Genomic DNA, 22,417 nt, shown 5'->3' with positions numbered 1-22,417 from the left:
CGCAATAGTGAGCAACAACAAATTTAAACCATAATAATGATGATCTAGTGGAAAGCCTCTCATATAGCCTCTAAAAAACTAACTAATTAACTCTACTTCTATTACTGTGAAATGTAAGGAGTATTGAACAATTATCATTGAAAAAGATTTATATAAATACTTGTAACTGCAGATATATTCTCTATCCATCCAGGACATGGTTCTATCAAAGCGGCACCAATTACGCTTGGCCGTACTATCGCAACTGGCATATCCTTGCACTTGCTTGCTACAATCTGCTCTGCTAAATTCTTACTGAATGTGTATGTATTTGGATAAGTTTTTAAAATCCTCTTTTCCAGCAGGTTGATCGACGTTTTGTCGAATTTATCACACATATCGATTACCTCCGAAGGACTCAAGCTTGTGCTGCAAAGTCAATAATAAGTGAACATATTCTTCACGATATAATTATAAATGTAATGTTTCTAAACCACGAAACAGCGTCTGCATATAACTTATCCTTACGTATAAACTTTTTCCTCGATCTCTTGTAGATTCGCGTTACTATATGCTGTGCTCACGTGTACGAAGCTAATTGGATGCCTTAGTTCGTTCCAAAGTTCGATGACACGAGCAGTACCTTTCGTATTCACATTAACAGCCACGTGTAACGGCTCGATGAATCTCACAGTGGCCGCGGCGTGAAACACGATGTTTACTTTCTCTAGTAACATATTTCTATATTCTTGCGAAAGACCTAAATCCGGCAGACTGACGTCACCTTTCACGGGATAAACTCTGCCGAAAAGTGAGGGGTTCTTCGCTTTAATACCATCATAAATCTGAAAACGAAAATTCCAGAAATGGCAGTTAATCAATTTGGCTCCTGACAGGCTTAAACATTGAAAGAAACAAGAATATATTTACGAACGGGATGATCCATGATCTTCTTAAATCGTTGTTCTATCGTTTCGTTCGTTTTTGGACGAATTAGAATATAAATGGTAGCGATGCGTGAACATACGCGCATCAGTTTTTCCAGAAGACCCATTCCCACGAAACCAGTTGCTCCAGTTACAAGAATCCCACTACCGGCATAGAATTCCTCCAGAGTATTCGTCTTATTCAATCCTTTATTGATCGCATTTTCTTTCCAATCTCTATTGATTGCATCCATGTTCCAGGATCTGCACACTTTCAAACCCAATATTTTCCACTGAATTATCAAATAGTATAGTATAGTTATTTAGTTTTGCAATTTGCTTTCTGTTTGATCTTTACAATACCAAAGCTGTTATTGCACAAATTGTTGTGTTATAAAGATTTGATACGTTAAATATTGTACACACTCACCCATATATATAGTACACAAGTAAAGAAAATGATTATAATCAACTAACAACAATTTTGTAAAAACATTGATCATAAAGTCTTTTCAACTCTTGAATTGAAAGAATGTTTATGTTCCTATTCAAAGAGCTATTTTGACGTAGGATCTAAATAATTAACAAATACATTTCGAAAGAAAGTGATAAATAAAATAAGGGAAATGTATTTCTCCGATATCATGATATACATTATTTTACTTAAATTTAATAAAATAATTGCGTAAATCCATAATCACTCCACTATCATTTCATCGTTTCATTTATATGTAGTCAATATTACGTATGTGTCTTCAGTTCATTTGCATATATTTCAGTTTATTTACTCAAAACAAGGGATCTTACCGTTTAAAATATAAAATATCTCACATGGTTAATGATATCACCGCGGAATGACTCAACTTTTGCCAAAAAATAACGGGTGTCTCGTGCAAGTACGTTACCAAGGCGAATGATCCGATTACCTCTACTGACTAGTTGTAAATTATTGCAAAATCAAAATAATGAACCAGTTTTACTGCGTAAAATGTAAAATATAACATAAATATTTGAGGATTCAAAAACTTATTAATTACTACAATAGTTTAAATGAACCTGATGATATTTTTGATCTATATGACATTGGTAATGATGAATGGCAGCTAATGGAAAACACAATCGAATACAGAATAACAAAAAATCGCCTGTTACCTGATAACAAAAATGCGACTTCACGATAGAAGATAACGACACGTCTTTCACTGTACTCTAACGATATTCGATATGTCGCTCCTCTACATCCTCATACTTTTAATAACTTCACCCTACTACTGAAACTGGATAATGTTATGCATGAATGATTCGATTAATATATTTATATCCAAAACCACACAAGAAATAGCTTTGACTAGTCTTTGACCGTGAAAGGTCGACAGGAATTGACTTTTTATCGCTGACTGCTTCCACTGCTTGCATTTTAATGATATTTGCATGATATATAACTTTTTATTCGTCAAGATAAAGTGAGAAATATTTGCAATACAAATTCCATTTCTAATAATTACGGATGATTTATTATGGTAAAGTTGAAAAATGCTAAGAGCCAATGTAAAAAGTTTTCATATAGTAAATAACCTTAACAAAATTATGGTATAACATCGTTTATTGTGAAAGTTTTAGCAAATGAAAAATATATACATATTCCTGTAAACCTTCAAAATAATTTTAAAAAATGTATTCGCTACTTGTTATGAAGATATAATTAAATATCTGGCTAATGTTAAAAATATATGTGTAATATATTTTTGTCGAGTTAGCGCTTCATAGGATAAAACGTACATAAATATTTAAAAAAAATAATCTGAATCAAAGCGTGAAAGAAATGGGTTTAAAGACAATTTCATCTTGATGCAAGGTAATTATCCAAAACCTAATAATGCACGATATACAATGCTATGGTAATCCAATACCAATACAATGGTAATCCAAGAGCGTTAATCTTATATCGTGTTTGGAAACGCTTATAAACAGCACCGCAATATAAACATTATTGAAAATATATAGGACCACTTGAAACAAAAAGTATCACGTCACCATATTTCATCAAGAAACTATTTAAAGAAGACTTTTTTAGGAGAATGGAAAAATATATCAAGTAGAATAATCATAAATTTGTTACATTCAACACCATGAGAGTTTCAGGCAATAATATTAGATTGTCCGAAAAGTTTCATTCATTTCATAAGGTGATAATAGATCAACAACAATTTCTGTTTTATATTATTTTATTGAATTAGGTATGGTCCATTCAGTTCTATTTCTATTATTATATTCGTGCATAATTCAACAAACTAATATAAAACAAAAAAAATTGTGCGTCTATTACTTATAAATTAATTACTTATAAAATGAAAGAAACTTTTTGGACAACCTAATAGAATCAGAAGGAAACTTCACTAATAAGAAAAGGCCGCGAACAGTCAGTGTTCGACGTAGGCGCGTCAACGGGAGTCGTAAATTCCCATTACGATTATGTAATCGACGCCACGAACTGATCGATCTCCTATTTCGGTTAGGATAATAGAGGTGGTTGAATTAGTATAACACTGGGCTAACAGGTTATAATATAAACTTTATTCCAACAACTTGTCTCGCGGAGAATATAAATAAACAAAAATATAATTTACGATGTTGAATTGTAATGTCGTTTACGTAATGGTTGGAACTGTTCGACTCGAGTAGTTATTAGCAAGACCACGATGTTATTCGTAGTAGGAGTGACTTGCAAGTAGTGAGTTGCGGTGTCGCGAGATGTATAAATCGCAAGTCTGATCTGAAGCGAGAGATGGGTTCAGCGAGTTAGCGACTAGGCGACTAGTACATAAATGTTGACTGATCAAAGGATGGAAAGTCAGAGAAGTTCGGTGACGATGCCATGCGGAGAAATACTAGTTATGGGTGTGTTTAGCGCACGGGACCATAGGATTTGTTGATGAGTATTTTGGTTAGGAAAGTGAGGGCAATAGTCATTGCTTCTGATTGAATAAGAAGAAAGTTGGTAGGCAAGGATGGGTTTTAGCCGCTCACGAGAGAAAGTTTCTAGCGGGACATACCGAACGCGAGACAAACCAAATTTCCCGTAGCTTCCTGTAGTAGACAATAAATTTAAGGAACACCTGAAATAAAAGCTATTTGTTTAGTCTGAAGGACCTTAAATATGAAAATGTTAAGATTGGGTCCTTAAGACTATTGAGGGTAATGTAGTAAGGTTCTGTCGACATCAGGCTGCCATCTTGCCTGCAGTGTTGGGCCTGATCTTTGTAGAGAGTCACCGCACGTAACAGTCAGATTCCGATTTTGTTAAAACTTTGGAGGTTTGAAGAACTGCGCAAAATATTAAACACATACTGTCTTTCATCTACGCTAGCTCAAGTTTATAAAGAAAAACCACCCTCTAATGTTCAAGCCCTAGAAGGCTATCACGAAAACAATTGAAAATAGACAATAATTTGTTAATAGAAATTTTAACATATAAGGAAAATATACTACAATTAATAAGAAATTGCTTGAAGAGATTACGTCAGTTATGTCTATTCATATTGAGATGGTGTTGAATGTATACTCCTCGTCAAAGAGATAGCCTAGGTGAATTATCTTTAGTTTCTCAATGGCGCGTGTAAAGTTTTTCGTCTGTAACGTATAATATCAAAACATTATAAGCTCAGGATATGCAGCTTGCTGGAAATAAGTCACAATGTTGTCGATGTTTTTATAGAAGCAAGAAAAACTATTTAAAAAAAAATTTTTTTAATTAAGGTTGAAATAATAGCTCACTCTGTTAATATTTTTTTTTTATATTTACGTTTAATTTACAATCAATTCTCGATTTTTTTTTTTTTTTTTCGTTTAACAACGAAACACAAAGTAGAACGTTTACGCTTTGCAAAAGGAAGAATGCATTGTGTTACGACCGTTCGCGGAGAGACGCGGTCGCGAGGAAAACGCGTCAGCGAGAGGCGTAAATTCTCGCTACGATTCGGCTAATCGACGCTGCGAAATAGTCGTTCCCCTTGTTTCGATTAGGATAACAGGGGTGGTTAAACTGAAATCAACGCTGCGTTAACAGGTTAATATGACATATATATTCAACAATGGATTACACAATATTATGAGCGTCACAAGTATTTGACGATGAGCTGTTAATGCGTTACAGAAGTATGACCCGACTTGACGACATCTCCCGATGAGATAGTTAGACTTTACGAAACGGATTGATTTAAAGGTAGAACCGTGGTAGACTAGTTGACTGTTCTGACGACGAAAATGAACTACCTTGAGGGTAGAACCGTGTTAGACTTGTTGATTGTTCGGACGACGAAAACGGAAGCTTACGCTTTGATGATATTACCCTTTGTGGCGCGAAGCAGTCTGAAAGTTCGTCGAGTGTCGCCACAATATCTATTTATTGTATTGCGCCATTCAACATTACCATCGCTAACAATCAACGCTAAAAGAACCTGATTAGACGATTCGACAATAATAGTAGCCGTCAATGCTATCGCTCGAGAGTGTTTATTCAAACTAATAAGCATTTGATTTTTATGTAGTTATATTTTTGCTAATTTGACTGCGGTTCACACCATTATATATACAAGGTAATCGACTACAGATGTAAAAAATTCAATTCTTGAAGTACGAATAAAATGAGAATCAAGAATAAAAATATTATGTTTCCGACTTTATGCTTGAGTTGTTGGCAATAAGGATTGGTCGAAATATTCTTGCGCGCGTGATAACCTCTTTACATAGAGGAAACTAAGTCAACCTCAACAGCGGGGTGCATAGGGATACTGAAATCGAACAATACACGAGCTCTAGCTTATCTCGCACAAGGCGTAGAGAAGAAGACTATGATATTCGAAGTCATAAAGCATCCTGCGCGACCTGTTGTAAGAAAAATCGTACATTAAACATTATACTTGTCTACTCATTAAAATCCGTAACAGCAAAACCGCACCGAAAACCGCCTCATGGAATTTTAAATTGAAATGGATTAATGTTTCCTCTAATTTCTTGCCTCCATAATTAATTAATTTTTTTTATTATTATTTAAATTGTACTTTACAATTTGTCCAGCTGGACATTTGGTAAATTTTTCTAACTTAATTACAAAATAATATGTGGATGGCTATCCCCAGCGGGATACCATCTTCGAGTTTAACTATTTTATTTCTTTAGTGAGGTCAGTCGGGTGTTTTCTTTTTAGCCTTCTTTCTATGAGAGTTTTCCTCGCTTCAGCAGCCAGCTGGTTTGGATGTGTTGCCGTTCTTCCCTTGAATTTTTCTGCGTACCTGCCGATTTCTTCTTTGACCGTTGGTATTATTCGGTCTTTGCGTATATCCTCGTTTCTGATATACTATGGGGCGTTGACTATTGTTCTCAGTATCTTCGATTCTAGCGACTTTAATTTATTTATGTGGCTCATTGCTGCTGTTTCCCATAGTGGTATTCCGTACGTCCAGATTGGTTTTATTATCGTTTTGTATATTTATAGTTTATTTTCTATGCTGAGTTTAGAATTACGACTAGTCAACCAGTACATTTGTCTTCTTTTTATCAGTATTTTGTCTATAATTTATTTAGTATGTTGCTTCCATGTAAGTTGTGTGTCTAAGTGGAATCCTAGGTATTATACTTGCTTTGTTTGTGTTATGTGCGAGCCATTCAATTGGATATTTGGTGGTTTCCGTTTTCTTAGCGTAAATGTAATATGGTTGCATTTACTGGGGTTTGCTTTTATTTGTTTATTTGTAGCCATTTTTCTATTTATGTGATGTGCTCTCGTAGTAATGTGACTGTTGTTTCTGGATTAGTATGCCTGACCAGTACAGCCGTGTCGTCCACTTAGTAGATGCTGATATGTCGGCCGTGTATAGTGCGTATAGCATTGCTCCTGAGACGTTTCCTTGCGGTACCCCTGCCTTGATGTCTTTTATTTCAGAATATACATCCTTCATTTTTACTACAAAGGTTCTGTTGCTTAGGTATGATTTGAGTAAGTGATGGATCTGTTCGGGGAAGTGCTTTTTGATTGTTTCTAAGAGGCTTTCATGGTTCACTTTGTCAAATGCTTTTTCAATGTCCATGAAGAGGGCTGCAGAATATTGTTTCTTTTCTATTGCTAGTAAAATTTCGTTCATGAGCCTACATAATATTTGAGGAAATGGATTCGCAGAGATCTCCGCTTTTGTGTTATCAGCATTCTTGATTTTCGGGAAGGAGCGAGGGAAAGTTACTTCGACGAAGCTCTCACCCTTTAGTCGCGTCACGTGAATTTCTGGTAAATATTTTGATTGGCTTCACTGGATCAAAATAGCGTAATCGCAGGCAAGTGCTAGTTACGTGCTCGTTATACAGATACAGTTTTTATATGATTCGGATATCGATGAAGAAGGTAGTTTATTTAATAAATCACAGAAACTTATTTTCCTTTGTGTCATCAATAAGTAAGTGCGATTTGAAGTATATCGCCATATTTGGTCTTATTTTGATCAGCAAAATTTCACAAGTACGTTAGTGAAAATTTAATTTTAAAAAATTTTAAAGAGAAAAAATTTCATTGTTGCATTAGTATTACCTCGTTGATATTTGAATCCGGATCAAATTACATTACTCGACCATCCAATTTCTGGATCAAAGGGAAAGGTTGCAGAGAGGACAACCGAGTATTGAATAGCATACACTGGACTAAACCTTAAATTTCAAGTAACGCCAAGTATGGTGTTGTCCGCATTCCTCCAGCTTTTTATAATAGATACATACAGCGTCTATAATTCCTTTCTCTAATAATTTATGAAGTAAATAAATCATATGCAGAAAATTTGCAATAATCATAACACATTTGTAACCTAAATCCCGCAATTACAGTGTAAAATAGAAGTAGAAACGATTCTAGTCCTGAATCCAGTGACAATGAAGTGTTAAACGTGGCGAATGTAGAAAAGAATAATGCGAGTGAAAGAGAAAGAGGAAGAGAGACTGAAATTCCAAGCGTTCGGCAACATATAAAATATGATGCTTCGTAATAAGCTGAGACCTTCTTCAGTTGAAAAATCAAACTTTCTTATTTTTAACTTGTAATGAAAAGATCTTTTACCACCTGTTTGTTAGATGTTTTCGACTAATATGACAAAAAGCACAATACAGTTCGTTGCATCTAAATAACTAACAACTATATTTTTAAGGAAAGTAATCAATAAAATAAAGGAAATATACTTTATCACAATGTAGGGTATTTTACTTGAACTTAATAATGTAATTGCGTAATACATAATATTACGTTCGGTGACTCTCTACAAATCCCGGCCCCACGCCGCGGGCAGGATGGCAGACAGATTTTTTTTTTTTTTTTATTTAGTAGACTATTTACAATCAATTCTCATACAGAATTATAAATACATTATTTTGGCATGGTACTGTAACTAGGATTATAAAAGTTTATAGTATGTTTGATTCTAGTTGAATCTAATGCTTCGATATAAGGGGTATCGCCATTTTGTCTGCGGATCTGAACCGTCGTATCAAGTAATTGGGTAACTAATGGGTTTTGGTGATTGTTAACTCTTATATTATATCTGTTTCTGAACTTGGATATTTCTTCTTTGACTGTGGCTATCTTAACCTCGCGATGTATTGTTTCGTTGTTAACATATCACAGAGTATCTATTAAGGATCTTAGAGATTTGATTCGAATCGTTGGAGAATTTCTACGTTGGAGTTGCTCGATGTTCCCCATAGTTGGATCCCATAGGTACAAACAGGTTTTAATATGACTTTGTATAGCATTATTTTACTCTACATTTTTAAGTTGGAGCGTCTGCCAATGTGCCAGTAGAACTTTTTAGTTTTGTTTTCAATTCCTTGGATTTATCTGCGATGTGCCGTTTCCATGTCTAGTTTCTTCTGTCTAGAATCATGCCCAGATATCTGACTGAATCTCTGTTTGGTATTGGAATATTATTTATGGTCACCCGTGGGCAGGATTGTTTTCGCAGTGTGAAATTTATATGACTGGATTTATTTTCATTTATTTTGAAACGCCATTTGTGGAACCATTCTGCCATAGAGTCGAGATCTCGCTGGAGTGTTGAGGAGGCAATTATCGGGTCTGAATGGGATGCTAATAACGCTGTGTCATCAGCAAATGTCGCTGTGGTTATCTCTGTTAAGGTTGGTTTGTCGCCAGTGTAGATGGTGAACAGCAGAGGTCCGAGGACACAGCCTTGAGGTATGCCAGCTTCTATTGGGAATGTTGCGGTTATAGCGTCTAAGTATTTAATCATGAACAGCCTATTGGTTAGATATGATTCTAGGTTTCGTTAGTTTATACGAGTGAGTTTCCCGGATGCCTTCTATATTGTGTAGTTGTAGGAGACAGATTAGCAAGATATTTTTGAAAACAGTCATATTTGTAATTTTTAATGATTTTGGTTAGTTTTCTTGTTGCGTTATTTATCTTATGCTTGTCTTCAAGCGTTCTATGACCTTACCACACTTTTCTAAATCTACGTTATTATACGATTTTTATTAATATGTAATAGGGGTATTTATGTTTATTGACAAAACACTTAGTACGGGTGGATCGCGTTTGTTATGCTGGTATTTAAATATTCCATGGCCGTTTCTATATTTTCGTTTGTTTTTAGCGATATTGAGGCTGATGTTGAATGATTGAATACTTCCCAAAAGAGCTGCCAGTTTGGAAGTTGGTGATGAATGAAGCCATTAAGTTGAGTTTCGATAATTGTTGAGTTAATTGTTGCTATTACGAGTGAATGATCGGCAGAAAGTTCCACAGAAGAGTTGATTTGGATGTATCTTGACGAGATGTTTTTAGTTATGAAGAAGTATAATAAGTCAGATAGTTTGTTAGTGTCAGTGGGCCAGTAACTGGGTTCGTTTGTACCGCGTTAGTTATGTCTGTTGGCGTTTATGGATCTCAAAATGTTTTTGGCTCTTACTGTGATAAGTTTACTACCCCATTGCGTATGTTTAGCGTTATAGTCTTCTCCAGCTATGAATCTATCGCCCAGGTCTTCGTGGAATTTATCGAAATTTCCTGTCAAAATAGAATGTCTAGGAGGACAATATACTACTGATGTGTTGATTGGACCATGCCAATCTTCTATGGCTACGTTTGTGGCTTGGAGGTAGTCATTCTGGAATGATGGAAGCTCATAGCGTTTTATGCTGGTCTTGATGATAATTCCGGAGCCGCCGTGACCTTTCCACTGGGATGTTGGGTATGATAAAAGTTATAACCATTTATATTCAGGTAATTTTTATCGTTGAAGTAATTTTCAGATATCAGCATTATGTCAATTTCCTGTTGCTTTAGGAAAGGTTCTAGTTGGTATTTATGCTGATCTAGACTGTTAGCATTCCAAAGAGCTATGCGTATTTGTTTTATTTTACGTCGGAGCGTGTTAATTTGTCCACGATTATTGTAAGCAATGATAGCAAGTTATTAATTTGCTCTGTTTGTTTCACGATTAATTTTTCAAGTCTATTGAAGTTATCCGTGTCTTGTGAACTGGGAACACTAATTTGTGGTTGAGCACTATGGATTTTCGGTCTGTGCGTAAGAAATTGAAGGAGTAGTGAATTTTTGTGGATTAAGTGCTTGGTTGGGTAGGTCCTTAATTCTGATTTTGGGGTACATATTTTTATACAAGGTTTTGTACGCTGCGCAACCTTTATAGTTCGCAGGATTCTCTCCTTGACAGAGGACGCACTTCGCAGGGGTTTCTGAAGATTTAGTGCACTGGTTTGTAGGATGAATACATGTAACGCAGCGGTGATTGTGGTTGTAATATTTTTGCGTTACCGTACATTTGGCACCTTTTGCATTGAACTCTTTTTTTTTTTTTTTTATAAAAGGTGGTTCAATTTTTACGATAAAGAATAAGGATAGTGAGTTTTTTGTGATTCTATGTCTTATATTGCTGATCAGTCTCGCTCGGGCAACCGAGGCGAACAGATGTGTGTAAGCAAACGTGTGCTCCAGTCAAGTGATTCAGAGAAGTGCTACGAATAGTGATAGTGACAAACAATGCAGCAGCAGATATCAACGATCAAGATTGCAACCAATGGAGAAAAATATTACATAAAAGGGTCATCAGATTTACCAGGCTTACAGCAACAACAGCAAAATAATAACAACCAAAATGATATGGAAATAGAAGAAATGGAAGAGCAGCGGAGACAGGAGGAGTGCAGACACGACAACAAAATAAGTTACCAGGACGAAAACTGGAAGCTAGCAAAGACTAGCAAAAAACGTAAAATAATTCCAGACACAAATGCTGCAGGAAACCCAGATACAGGAAAGCAGCGATGGCTGCAAGAATTACCTTTAAGAAACTCCTTCAGCTCACTAACGGAAGAAATAGACAATGACCCGACAAGCAAAACCACAACTAAAACACCTTACATATCAAAACCACCACCAATATTTGTTGAGGCCCAAATAATAGACCCGCTTATTGATCGACTAAACAATGTAGTCGGGAAGGATAACTACACAATAAAACAAACAAAATTAGAACAAGTAAAAATTCAAACAAACACCCCAGAAGTTTATAGGAAAGTGATAAATGAACTAAAGGAAAAAAATGCTATATACCACACGTACCAACTCAAAACAGAAAGGAGCTATAAAATAGTTATAAGAGGTTTACATCCAAAAACTAACACAAAAAAATTAAGTGAAGAATTAGGAAAAATTGGCCATGAAACAAGAGCAATAAACAATATGACAAGATACGATACGAAGCAACCATTGCCACTATTCTTAATAGAACTGGAACCCAGAACCAATAACAAGGAAATCTATGAAATCAAAAAAATACTAAATACAATTGTAACAGTGGAACCACCACGCTACAAAAAAGATATACCACAATGCATGCGGTGTCAACAATACGGACACACAAAAAATTATTGCAACAGAAGCCCGGCATGTGTTAAATGTGCAAAAAATCACCTAACAATACACTGCCCATACACAGGAAAAATAGAAGAAGTTAAATGCTATAATTGTAACGGAAACCACCCAGCCAGCTACAAAGGATGTGAAATAAGGAAACAAATACAACGTAAACTGTTTCCTCCACTTCGCAACAGATCACACAATGACCATCAACCACAACAAAGTATAACGGATAACGAAACAACATTGAAAGCACAACAGGAACTAAACGCTATAAGCAGAAACATAGATCCCCAAGGTAAACGAAGCTACGCACAAGTAACTAAAAACATTAGCAAACCAACGCTTGCAATCAATCAGAATGAAAACAATAACATCGAAGACGTTACAGACATCAAAGAAATGCTCAAACAATCCATTAAAGGTATGGAAATGTTAGGAAAAATGGTAAGTGATCTAAACACAATACTAAGACAACAAGCACAACAAACAACAATCATGTTACAACTACTCACTAACTTGCTAAGTAAAAAATAGAGATGGACATTTTGAAAATAGCAGTCTGGAACTCCAATGGCTTGCAACAGCGAGCCCACGAAACTAAAATATTTTTGTATAAAAATAATATTGATATACTACTTGTCTCAGAAACACATTTCACCCTAAAAAACTACATGAAAATACCGTACTACACCATATACGATACCAAACATCCCTCAGGTAAAGCACATGGAGGAACTGCAGTAATAATAAAAAACGACATCAAGCATCACTTACATAGTCAAACAAATCAAGAACACCTACAAGCAACCACTGTCACAATACAAACCAATAACAATTACTTCCAGATGTCAGCAGTATATGTACCTCCGAGACACAAAATGACACTAAAAAAATGGGAAGAGTACTTCCAATCCTTAGGCGACAAATATATAGCGGCAGGAGACTTTAACGCAAAGCACACATTATGGGGTTCGAGAATTAACACGCCGAGAGGTAGAACATTGGAAAAATACATTAGAAGCAGCAATCTCAACGTACTATCTACAGGAAAACCAACGTACTGGCCGACAGACCCCAATAAAATACCTGACCTGTTGGATTTTGCAGTAACAAAAGGGCTAAATGTAAGCAAATTAAAAATAGCAACCAGCCTCGAGCTTAACTCCGACCATACACCAATTATAATAGAATATACAAGCAAACCACTACTTTATAACAAGTCAGAGTCGCTTTGCAATAAAACCACCAACTGGCAAACTTTCAAGGAGCTGATCGAAAACAAAATCAACTGCAATATCCCGTTGAAAACACCTGAACACATTGAGCAGGCAGTAGCAACTTTGACAGAAATAATACAGGAAGCAGCGTGGGCAACCACCACCTATGAAACAAATAGCAGGCAATCAAAAATTATTCCGCAGGACATCCTAGACAAAATCAGGGAAAAAAGAAAAGCGAAAGCAAAATGGCAAAAACAGAGAACACGAGAAAACAAGAAAAACCTAAATAAACTTGCAAAGGAACTAAAGAATAAAATAAGGGATCATAATAACGAATTCTCAAAATTCATCGAATCACTATCCGCGCATGAGAATACCGACTACTCCCTATGGAAAGTCACTAACAAAATTAAGAAAACAATGAAAACAATCCCAGCAATCAGAAAAATGGACAACACATGGGCCAGAACCAATGAAGAACAGGCAGAAGAATTCTCAAAGCACCTACAAAATATATTTTCGCCGTATGAAATTAATAACAGCATCCTTGGATGGCAAACAAATGAAGAAGTGGAAAATGCCAGCAACACAACTGATAAACGCTGCACCATACTCAGCACAACAGCGCAAGAAGTTACAAACTTAATTGAGGCAACAAAGACAAGTAAAGCACCAGGATTTGACTTGATCAATGGGAAAATCTTAAAAAACCTTCCCCCAAAGGCAATAAGACTAACAACGATAATATTTAACGCAATTCTAAGAATACAGTACTTTCCTACACTATGGAAAATAACACAGATAGTGATGTTACCCAAACCAAACAAAAAACCCACATCTAACTGCATCCTACAGGCCGATATCATTACTACCTGCGTTTTCCAAATTATTAGAGAAAATAATATATAACCGCTTAAAACCAACAATAGAAAAAGAAAAACTAATACCGAACCATCAATTTGGATTCAGGAATAAACACTCCACAATAGAACAAATGCATAGACTCGTCAATGAAATCTTACAGTCGCTTGAAACAAAACAATACTGCACAGCACTCTTTATGGATATCGAAAAAGCATTCGACAAAGTTAACCATGAAAAACTTCTTCAAACAATCAAAAAGCAATTTCCAGAACAAATCTACAAACTACTCAAATCTTACTTAAACAACAGAACCTTTGTAGTAAAAATAAATGATGCATACTCTGAAATTAAGGACATCAAGGCAGGAGTACCGCAAGGAAGCGTCTTAGGACCAATATTATACACACTATACACGGCAGATATACCAACAACTGTCAACAGTAAAACACTGACGTTTGCGGACGATACGGCCATACTAGTGAGGCATGCAAATCTAGAAACGGCCGCCGCACTACTACAAGAACACACTACAAAAATAGAAAAATGGCTGCAAAACAAACAAATAAAAGTGAACACCAGCAAGTGCAACCACATAACATTTACACTTAGAAAAGGAAAAACACCAGATATTCAACTGAACGGCGCCCACATAGCACAAACAAAGCAAGTCAAATATCTAGGAATAAATTTAGACACACGCCTTACATGGAAGCACCATATAAAATCAATAATAAACAGAATAAGTGCAAAAAGGAAGCAGATGTACTGGTTAATCAATAGAAAATCTAAATTAAGCACAATGAATAAACTAAATATATACAAAACAATAATGAAACCAATCTGGACATACGGAGTCCCATTATGGGGGACGGCAGCAATGAGTCACATAAGCAAAATAGAAATAGAGCAAGCAAAAATTTTAAGGACAATAGTTAACGCTCCATGGTACGTCAGAAATGAAGACCTACGAAAAGATCTAAAAATTCCAACAGTCAAAGAGGAAATCGCTAGATACGCAAAAAAGTACAAAGAAAGACTTGCAGCACACCCAAACCAGCTGGCTGCTGAAACAAATAAGACCAAAATAGAAAGAAGACTGAAGAGGAAGCATCCCGCAGACCTCGAAATAGAGATGCAATAGGAAACCTAGAAGATGGAACCCCGCTGGGGGTAACCATCCACATGCTATATTTTATTTATTTTTATTTATTTTTTTTTATTTTTTATTTTTTTTTATTCTTTTATTCTCTAAGCTATAATATTTTACCAAATGTCCTTCTGGACAAATTGTAAAAATTTAACAAACAATCAATAAAAAAAAAAAAAACTTTATACAGCTGCCTTTATACTTCGGACACAATGACATAATCAGGCTTAGACAGAATTTAGAGAGCAAGGAAAGGTTTCGTTCTGCAGTATAACACAGGTATGAAATTATGTAGGGGAAAAGTACGAGTGTGCGCAAAATTATTTGTAAACCATACAAATCTGAGTAATTCCACTAAAACGAAGATACAATTAGCAACGTAAATGTGCTATGGCTTTTATTCATACCGATGAATTCCAATACTGTCAGAAGTTAATATTTATCTTATAATATATCGGGTCGTCATTGTAGTTTGGATTAGGACCAGGGGCGTTAAATAAATCTTCACCAGTACTATCCATAGTCGTTATATAATCGAGATGTTATTTATTCACACAATTGTGGATAGTACAAAATGGACAAGTAACCGTGGCGATAGAACACAAACGGTAATGATCTTAGGCTCGATAACGAATCCGCGATCAACGGGATAATAACTACACCTTACCCAAGGTTTATATCTGGGTCTTGGTTAAAATAAAACGTGGAATATTCACTGATTGTATAAGGCGTTGTCTTCTCACTAAGGAGATCCTACGAGAGAATAAATGATCCGTCGCGGTGATGATGCAGAGGAAAACTATGATGGGGTGTGTCTAAGGGCACGAGGACATCGGATTCGTTGAGGAAAGCCTCTGCAGTGAGGGAAATAGACGTTGCTGTGAATTGGTTAATTTCTATGTTGGTGATTAGAAAAGGATACTAGCCGCCCTTGAGAGAAAATTGCTAGCCACAAGCGTCGTACGTGAGAAAAGCAGATCTCCCGTATCTTTCCGTAGTAAGTGATAGATTTACGGACTGTTAGGATAAAGACTGTTTGACATTTTGAAGGGTCTTAGTTAACTAAATCCTAAGATTCATAGCGGGTCCTCAGGCTAGCGAACCATATACTGTGAATGATGCATCTACATTTGGCAATCACCTTGCCCGAATGATAGGGTCTCTGTGTGGTGAGCCACGGGGCAGAGGCCGTTGGAATGTTTACTGTTAGGTGTCGGTACAACTATTTCTTTTAAAGGGAACTATGCAATTCTATACACCTATTAGGTAAAACGTTCATCGTGTGACTGCGGCTACGTTTGGCGACTAGTTGTCGCCTCGAGCCCAAGCTCATTATCGCAGATCTCGGACAAATATAATCGGGTTGTTTATAATATTAAATTGTTGCGAGTTTTCCTAAGAATTCCAAAGGGAAGGCCTGGTGTCCTTTCATCTCCGACGAATATTTATTTGCATAGCTATTTAGCATATTTGAGGTACTTGGATTCGAAATATATAAACAACCATATTGCATAGGAGTACCAAATGAATTATATGTTCGATGACCTGAATACAGAAAATTAATCTCAAGGAGTTTCATCCAACAGTCTATAGATATCTTTAAAAAAAGAAACTACCTAGTAAAAGTTTTCAAACTGCTTTTAGGTCTGACAGGTTGAGAAAATTGGCAGAACGTGCGTAGCGTTTTGTAGCCATGCGGTCGTTGTCTGTTTGTCACGAATCGTAAGTGCCGTAATCACATTCATACAATTGAATATATAACAAATGAATATATAAAACAACAATGTTTTCATTCTGGTAAAACTATAGAACCGTTACGTCCTCTCCGATTTTTATGATTTTCGAACATGTTGAACCTTTTCCTGTACATATAACTGTCAACTGGCGACAGTTTTCGAACTATTTGCTAAAAACTTGTGCTGATTGATTAACATTTTACCGACCGATAGCCTATTAATCGGCGCTATTATTAGTCGCCGACAATCTTTCTCATTATTTGAGCAGTAATTTCTTATTTAGTACTAAGGTACCTTGCTCAGTTACGTCAGTTGCGTTGCTTTGTAAGCTCCCACAGTTTTATACCAATTTGTGAAACTTACTCTTCGCCATGAACGAAAAGAATGGTATTGGAGAGTCTAAACTGAAACAGAGCCGGCGCCAGGGAGAATCTACGCCTGAACTGCCGGTCGGATCCGGTTGAATCGCTAGCGGTCGTTAAAATGTTAAACGTGTTGATCTTTATGAAGACGAAACGAGTTGATACTTGATATTGTCAAATGTATTTAAAATCGTCATAAGTACATAGAACAGAGTTAATCGTAATGGTCGCTCGCTCGATGTTATTCGTTATAAGGATACTCCATAGTCTGTTTTCTGGAGAGCATGATCATCTATTTATACTGGTCGGGGGAATACCGGAAAGTTTCAATTCGACTCCGGTTGGCGGTTGCACGTAGCGGCGATATTGTTTTGTCCGGCGTTTGTTTATTATTACATTTCGTACATCGAGACGATGCTAATGACGAGGCAAAACAACAATATAAGTCATTCTCGATTTGCATCGTCCTATAACTCATGTACCGCTGCAAGCTTACTACACTAAATTGTATAATAACCCAACCGAAAGCTATCTTTTATCTTTCGTTTATAGGATGTATAAGAGTGTGTTAGACGAGCTTGGGTAAAGTCCGAGCACAACTGCATATGTGAGACTGTCAAATATTTGCTCGTAATTCGATTAAAAGTGAATGTGATCAACATCTTCAGATTGGCTCTTAGTTTTTGTCATCTCGCGATGGACGACGACTGTTCGACCATTCGCGGAGAGACGCAGTCGCGGTGGTATTCGCCAACAAAAGTCGTAAATTCTCGTTACGGTACGATGACGGACGCCATGAGTCAGCCGATTCTCCACTTCGATTAAGATAATAGTGGTCGTTGAAATGAGTTATCAGCTTAAATATACACTTTATTCCCACAACTTTTCCTCAAAGAATATAAGGTAAAAAGATGACTAACAAGTTAAAATGTATGCTGTTCGAAGGAATGTTCACAAGTAAAGTTATATTCAATGAAGACGGTATTTATACGGAACTAGTGATGGGTGCTGGTCGCCCTACTAACATGAACGAACTGACTCAGTTTTTATATAGGTACACTATACAGTTCAGGAAATTGGAGTTAATTTATCGTTATTCGCGATAGAAACATTGAACACGAGAAGAAGCCGCTTTTTCCATTTTTTACCGGATTGATCAATAATCCCAAGGTACTTCTCGACTAGAAAAATGCTTTGCAGCAATAAAAGTCCTTGACGGTAAAGTAAAAATGCTTAATTTTGTGACGTTCCGTCGGATTATTGCGGCCCGACTTATTATACTTGTACAGCTGGTGGCTGTCTTGACCGAGGAATAGATTCTAGTTTATGCAGTGGGTAGCGGGACGTAATATCAACCTCCTTGGAGAGGGTACCGATCAGAAATTTTGTGAATGTAAAATTATTTGGATCTTCCACCCAAATCCCTCTCGATTGGTGGTTGTCCGGATTCCGCTGGATCAGGTTGGATCGGTAGTGGGACTAGCCGATTCGGGTGAGGGAGCGGTACTCCCATCCCGAGAGGATCGGCGGAAGAGGGCGCAGCGGTGCCCGTGGACGCGTCTACACGGGGCACGCGAGGGCCATCGCGACTTCCGATGGGGGTTAAAATTAGGTGCTGAACTCTCCAGCACCCGGGGGTCAAACACTCCGGTTGGTGATCCGGACGGCCCCCGGGGATGGGACGATACGTGACATGGCAGCACACCGCGCCATTTGTGGATTGAGTGTTGTGCGCGGGGGGGGGGGGGGCTGGTGTGTCGCTTCAGCGGTTCCCGGGCACCCCTCGATCGCAAGAGGGACAGCAAGAGGGAGTCCGACACTACCACGCTGCTCTTCCCCCTAGAAGCGACGGGTGTCCGTGCGGATTTCCTCCACGGAAAAAAGAAAGAACTAGCCGTTTGACGTCTCGATCCAAATTATCGTTGTCGTCTGAACAGTGACCATTCGGATAATGGCGTTGGAACCTGGATGGACCTTGATGACTCGGCCCAAGGACCAATGCATTGGGATCGGTCGATATCGCGTACCTCCGATGACTTAACGCTCAAGGTAGAGGAGGCTTAATAGATCGAGTGTTAGTGTAATTTATCACTATATTTGCACTTGTTTTATAAAGTAAAGTGTGATGCTATTAGCACGGTAATGGTAAGATCTTGTTGAGAATGAAGTATTTCATCTGCACTGTACGATGTCTGATGATGAACTGTCCTAGTATGTTGCTGATTCTCTCACCCAGCCGTTGAGTATCGTCCATCCCTCGTGCTTTCCTGGCTCGAGTTTACCCGGGGTTTTTTTTACTTTAGCTCGGAGTTTAGGTTTACAGCCCGGAGAGAACGTAATTCGGACTTTCCTATAGAAGGGACAGGGCCCATCCGAGCCATAAACGGACAGCCACTCAAAATTTCGACCAAAGGCCTACATACGTGACCATGGCCGCGGACGGCTGTGCGTATGTAGTGAGGCTATGAGAAAATATCAGGTCTGTATCAGTCGAACCACCGACATCGACTACGAGACCAAATCGCTATGGACGGAAGACAATGCTCTGTGTTTGGTGGGATCAGAAGGGTATGATCTATTATGAGCTGTTAAAACCTGGCGAAACCGTTAATACTGAGCGCTACCGACAACAAATGATCGATTTGAATCAAGCTTTGCGTGAAAAACGACCAGAATATCAAAAAAGGCAACACAAAGTAATTTTGCTTCATGATATTGCACCGGGTACTCGCATCATCTTGGTCACTGTTCTCGTCATCACCGCAGGCGTCCAACTCAGTAGGAACGCGACTATCTGGCATTTTCTATGGTCTATCATGGCTGCGTTTCTATGACCGTTTGCCGTCTAACGTTTTTAAAATGTACCTATCTCCTTCCAAAATTTCTGCTATCACAAATGGACCCCTAAATTTCGGATCTAGTTTCGTTAGATTCCTCTTTTTCTTTAATACAAAATCACCGAGATTGAATTTAACTACTTTGGCTTTTGTTTTATCGAATCTTTCTTTATCGTACTTAGCGCTGTTCTCTATATTTTGTATGGCCTGTTGTCTTACGTTGCAGATGTCTACTTCCTTTTCCTCGATATTTTCAGATAGTAATAACCCATAGGGTCTTACTGTTTTACCAATTAACAGTTCTAGTGGACTCGATCTAGTCACACGATTGGTGGTGCAATTCAAGGCTAATTGAATTTCACCGATCGCGTCTTGCCAGGATCGTTCGGTCGTCTTTACTGTCGTAAACAAGTTCTTTAATGTCCCCATAGTACGCTCTATCTGTCCATTCGCTCTACTAGCACCGGTTGTTATTAGGTGGAGTTTGATTTGTTTGCCCTGACAAAACTCTTGAAATTCCTTGCCGGTAAAACATCGCTCTTGGTCCGCTATTATCCGAGAGGGGTTGCCGAATAGGAATATGGCAGACTTGAGTGCCTTAACGGTGCTAAGGGAGTCTATCTTACGGGTATGGTGTAGGTATACAAATTTGGTAATGGCAACGATTAGGACAATGACGTATTCTTTCGAATCACTCTTGCCGCTCAGCTTTTCTATTAGATCTATGTGAATCGTATGCCAGGGTATGCTGGTCTTAGGTATGGGATGTAATTCGGCTTGTATTTTGCCTGAATTTGCCTTAGAAATCTGACAAGCATGACAGTTCTCTACGAATTTGCGAACATATTTCGCTATTCCTTCGAACCAGTAATACTCCAGTAATACAGTTTCTCGAGCGTTTTATCTCAATCTAAGTGCATAATTGACTGGTGTATGTGATTAATGACGGACCACCTAAAGCCTCTTGGTACGATGGGCAGGCAGAGGGTTCTGCCTCTCCTTTGTATTTTACGGTAAAGGGTACCGGGTCGTAGATCATATGTACTTCCGCGAGCTCGTCGATTTGCAATTTGTTGGCGATTTCGGAGATTTGGGGGTCGCGACGTTGTTCCGCTAGTAGACAATCTTCTGAGATTTCGGCCAGATTAATTTTCTTTTCTTTGGTTTTATTAATTGGGGTACGGTCGATATCTACAGGGTTACGCGAAAAGAAATCTACGTGGGTCATTCGTTTACCTTCTCAGTACATAATGCTGAAAGTAAAAGTTTGCAAGTAAGCCCATCACCTATAAACCCTGTCACTCAGATTTACTTTATTGGGGGCTGCCTTCAACGAATTACAATCAGTGACAACGAGAAATTCCCGTCAGTGCAGATAGTGGCGAAAATGTTTAACGGCGTTTACAACTGCCAACTATTGTCTCTAGTTCACACGAATGATACCTGGATTCCACGTGGCTCGTTCTCTTACTGTAGTATTCTATTACCCGGTTTTTGCCGTCAATCTAATGCGTTAAAATAGCCCCATATCCGCCCGAACTAGCGTCAGTATGGAATTCTATCGGGTTATTCGGGTCGAATATTATTAACACCTGCTCATCAGTCACGACGGAAATTATTTTTTGCCTTATAATATCGTGTCTATCTGTCCAAGTTAAATTTTTGTTACCGGAGGTAAGTGCATACAATGGTTTCATTGCCTGTGAGAATTTAGGGACAAATTTTCGAAAATAGGAGGCTAAACCTATGAACTGCCTAAGTTGGGTAACGGTTGTTGGCGCAGGTAAAGAACTCAAGGCTTGCACTTTACCAGGGTTGGGGCGAACCTATCCGTTGTGAATCACGTACCCGAGATAAAGTACCGACGTCTTAAGAAAAGAACATTTCGAGAAATTGAAGGAGAACCCGGCATTTACGAGGGTATTAAGTACGATGTGCAATCTCTCTAGAGCTTGGTCTACCGATTCAGCGATAGTTAGAACGTCATCCAGGTAGACAACGACGTAAGGGTAGGCGAGGTCGTCCAAGGCATTGAGAGTAGCCCTCTGAAAAACGGACGGTGCGTTTTTCAATCCGAACGGCATCGTTATATACTCGTATTGCCCGTTAGGGATGACAAACGCTGTATACTCTGTAGGATTGGGATGAATGGGAATTTGATGGAACCCGCTGGCCATGTCCAGGCTAATGAAGTATCTCGCCTTCTGCAATCTCGCGATTTGGTCCGCAATAAGAGGTAGGGGATACCGGTCCGCGACCGTATTTTTGTTTAGCTCTCGAAAGTCTACGCACAACCTATCCGAGCCATCCTTCTTCTTTACGAGTAACGTAGGGCTCGCGAATGGTGAGTTACTGGGCCTTATGATTTCTGCCCTAATTAATTCGCTTATTCGCTGACGTACTATGCTTCGCT

The 22,417-nt window shown here is 37.9% G+C and overlaps 2 protein-coding genes across 3 annotated transcripts in view; both read right to left on the bottom strand.

The window, feature by feature from the left end:
- The window catches only part of LOC139996450 (fatty acyl-CoA reductase 1-like), a 294,969-nt gene that overhangs the window by 1,276 nt on the left and 271,276 nt on the right, over positions 1-22,417 (bottom strand). The window lies entirely within an intron of this gene.
- Positions 115-2,222, bottom strand: LOC139996419 (putative fatty acyl-CoA reductase CG8306). Its single transcript, XM_072020792.1, has 4 exons — positions 2,058-2,222; positions 914-1,176; positions 508-824; positions 115-408 (listed from the first exon to the last, which is right to left on the bottom strand). The coding sequence occupies exons 2-4, from the start codon at positions 1,157-1,159 to the stop codon at positions 135-137; spliced, it is 837 nt and encodes a 278-aa protein (XP_071876893.1). The 5' UTR covers positions 1,160-1,176; positions 2,058-2,222; the 3' UTR covers positions 115-134.

The sequence above is a fragment of the Bombus fervidus genome, chromosome 18, assembly GCF_041682495.2.
Source record: "Bombus fervidus isolate BK054 chromosome 18, iyBomFerv1, whole genome shotgun sequence".
Classification (NCBI taxonomy): Eukaryota; Metazoa; Arthropoda; class Insecta; order Hymenoptera; family Apidae; genus Bombus; species Bombus fervidus.
Note: the sequence above shows the minus strand (reverse complement) of the source record. Positions and strands in the feature narration are given on the sequence as shown.

What these genes read in the sequence shown, in the direction of transcription:
- LOC139996419 (XM_072020792.1), bottom strand. Translation starts at nt 1,159, where the DNA reads ATGGATGCAATCAATAGAGATTGGAAAGAAAATGCGATCAATAAAGGA. An exon ending in AGAAGATCATGGATCATCCC is followed by an intron (nt 825 to 913) that starts GTTCGTAAATAT and finishes TTTCGTTTTCAG; the next exon opens with ATTTATGATGGTATTAAAGC. An exon ending in ATCGAGGAAAAAGTTTATAC is followed by an intron (nt 409 to 507) that starts GTAAGGATAAGT and finishes TTGACTTTGCAG; the next exon opens with CACAAGCTTGAGTCCTTCGG.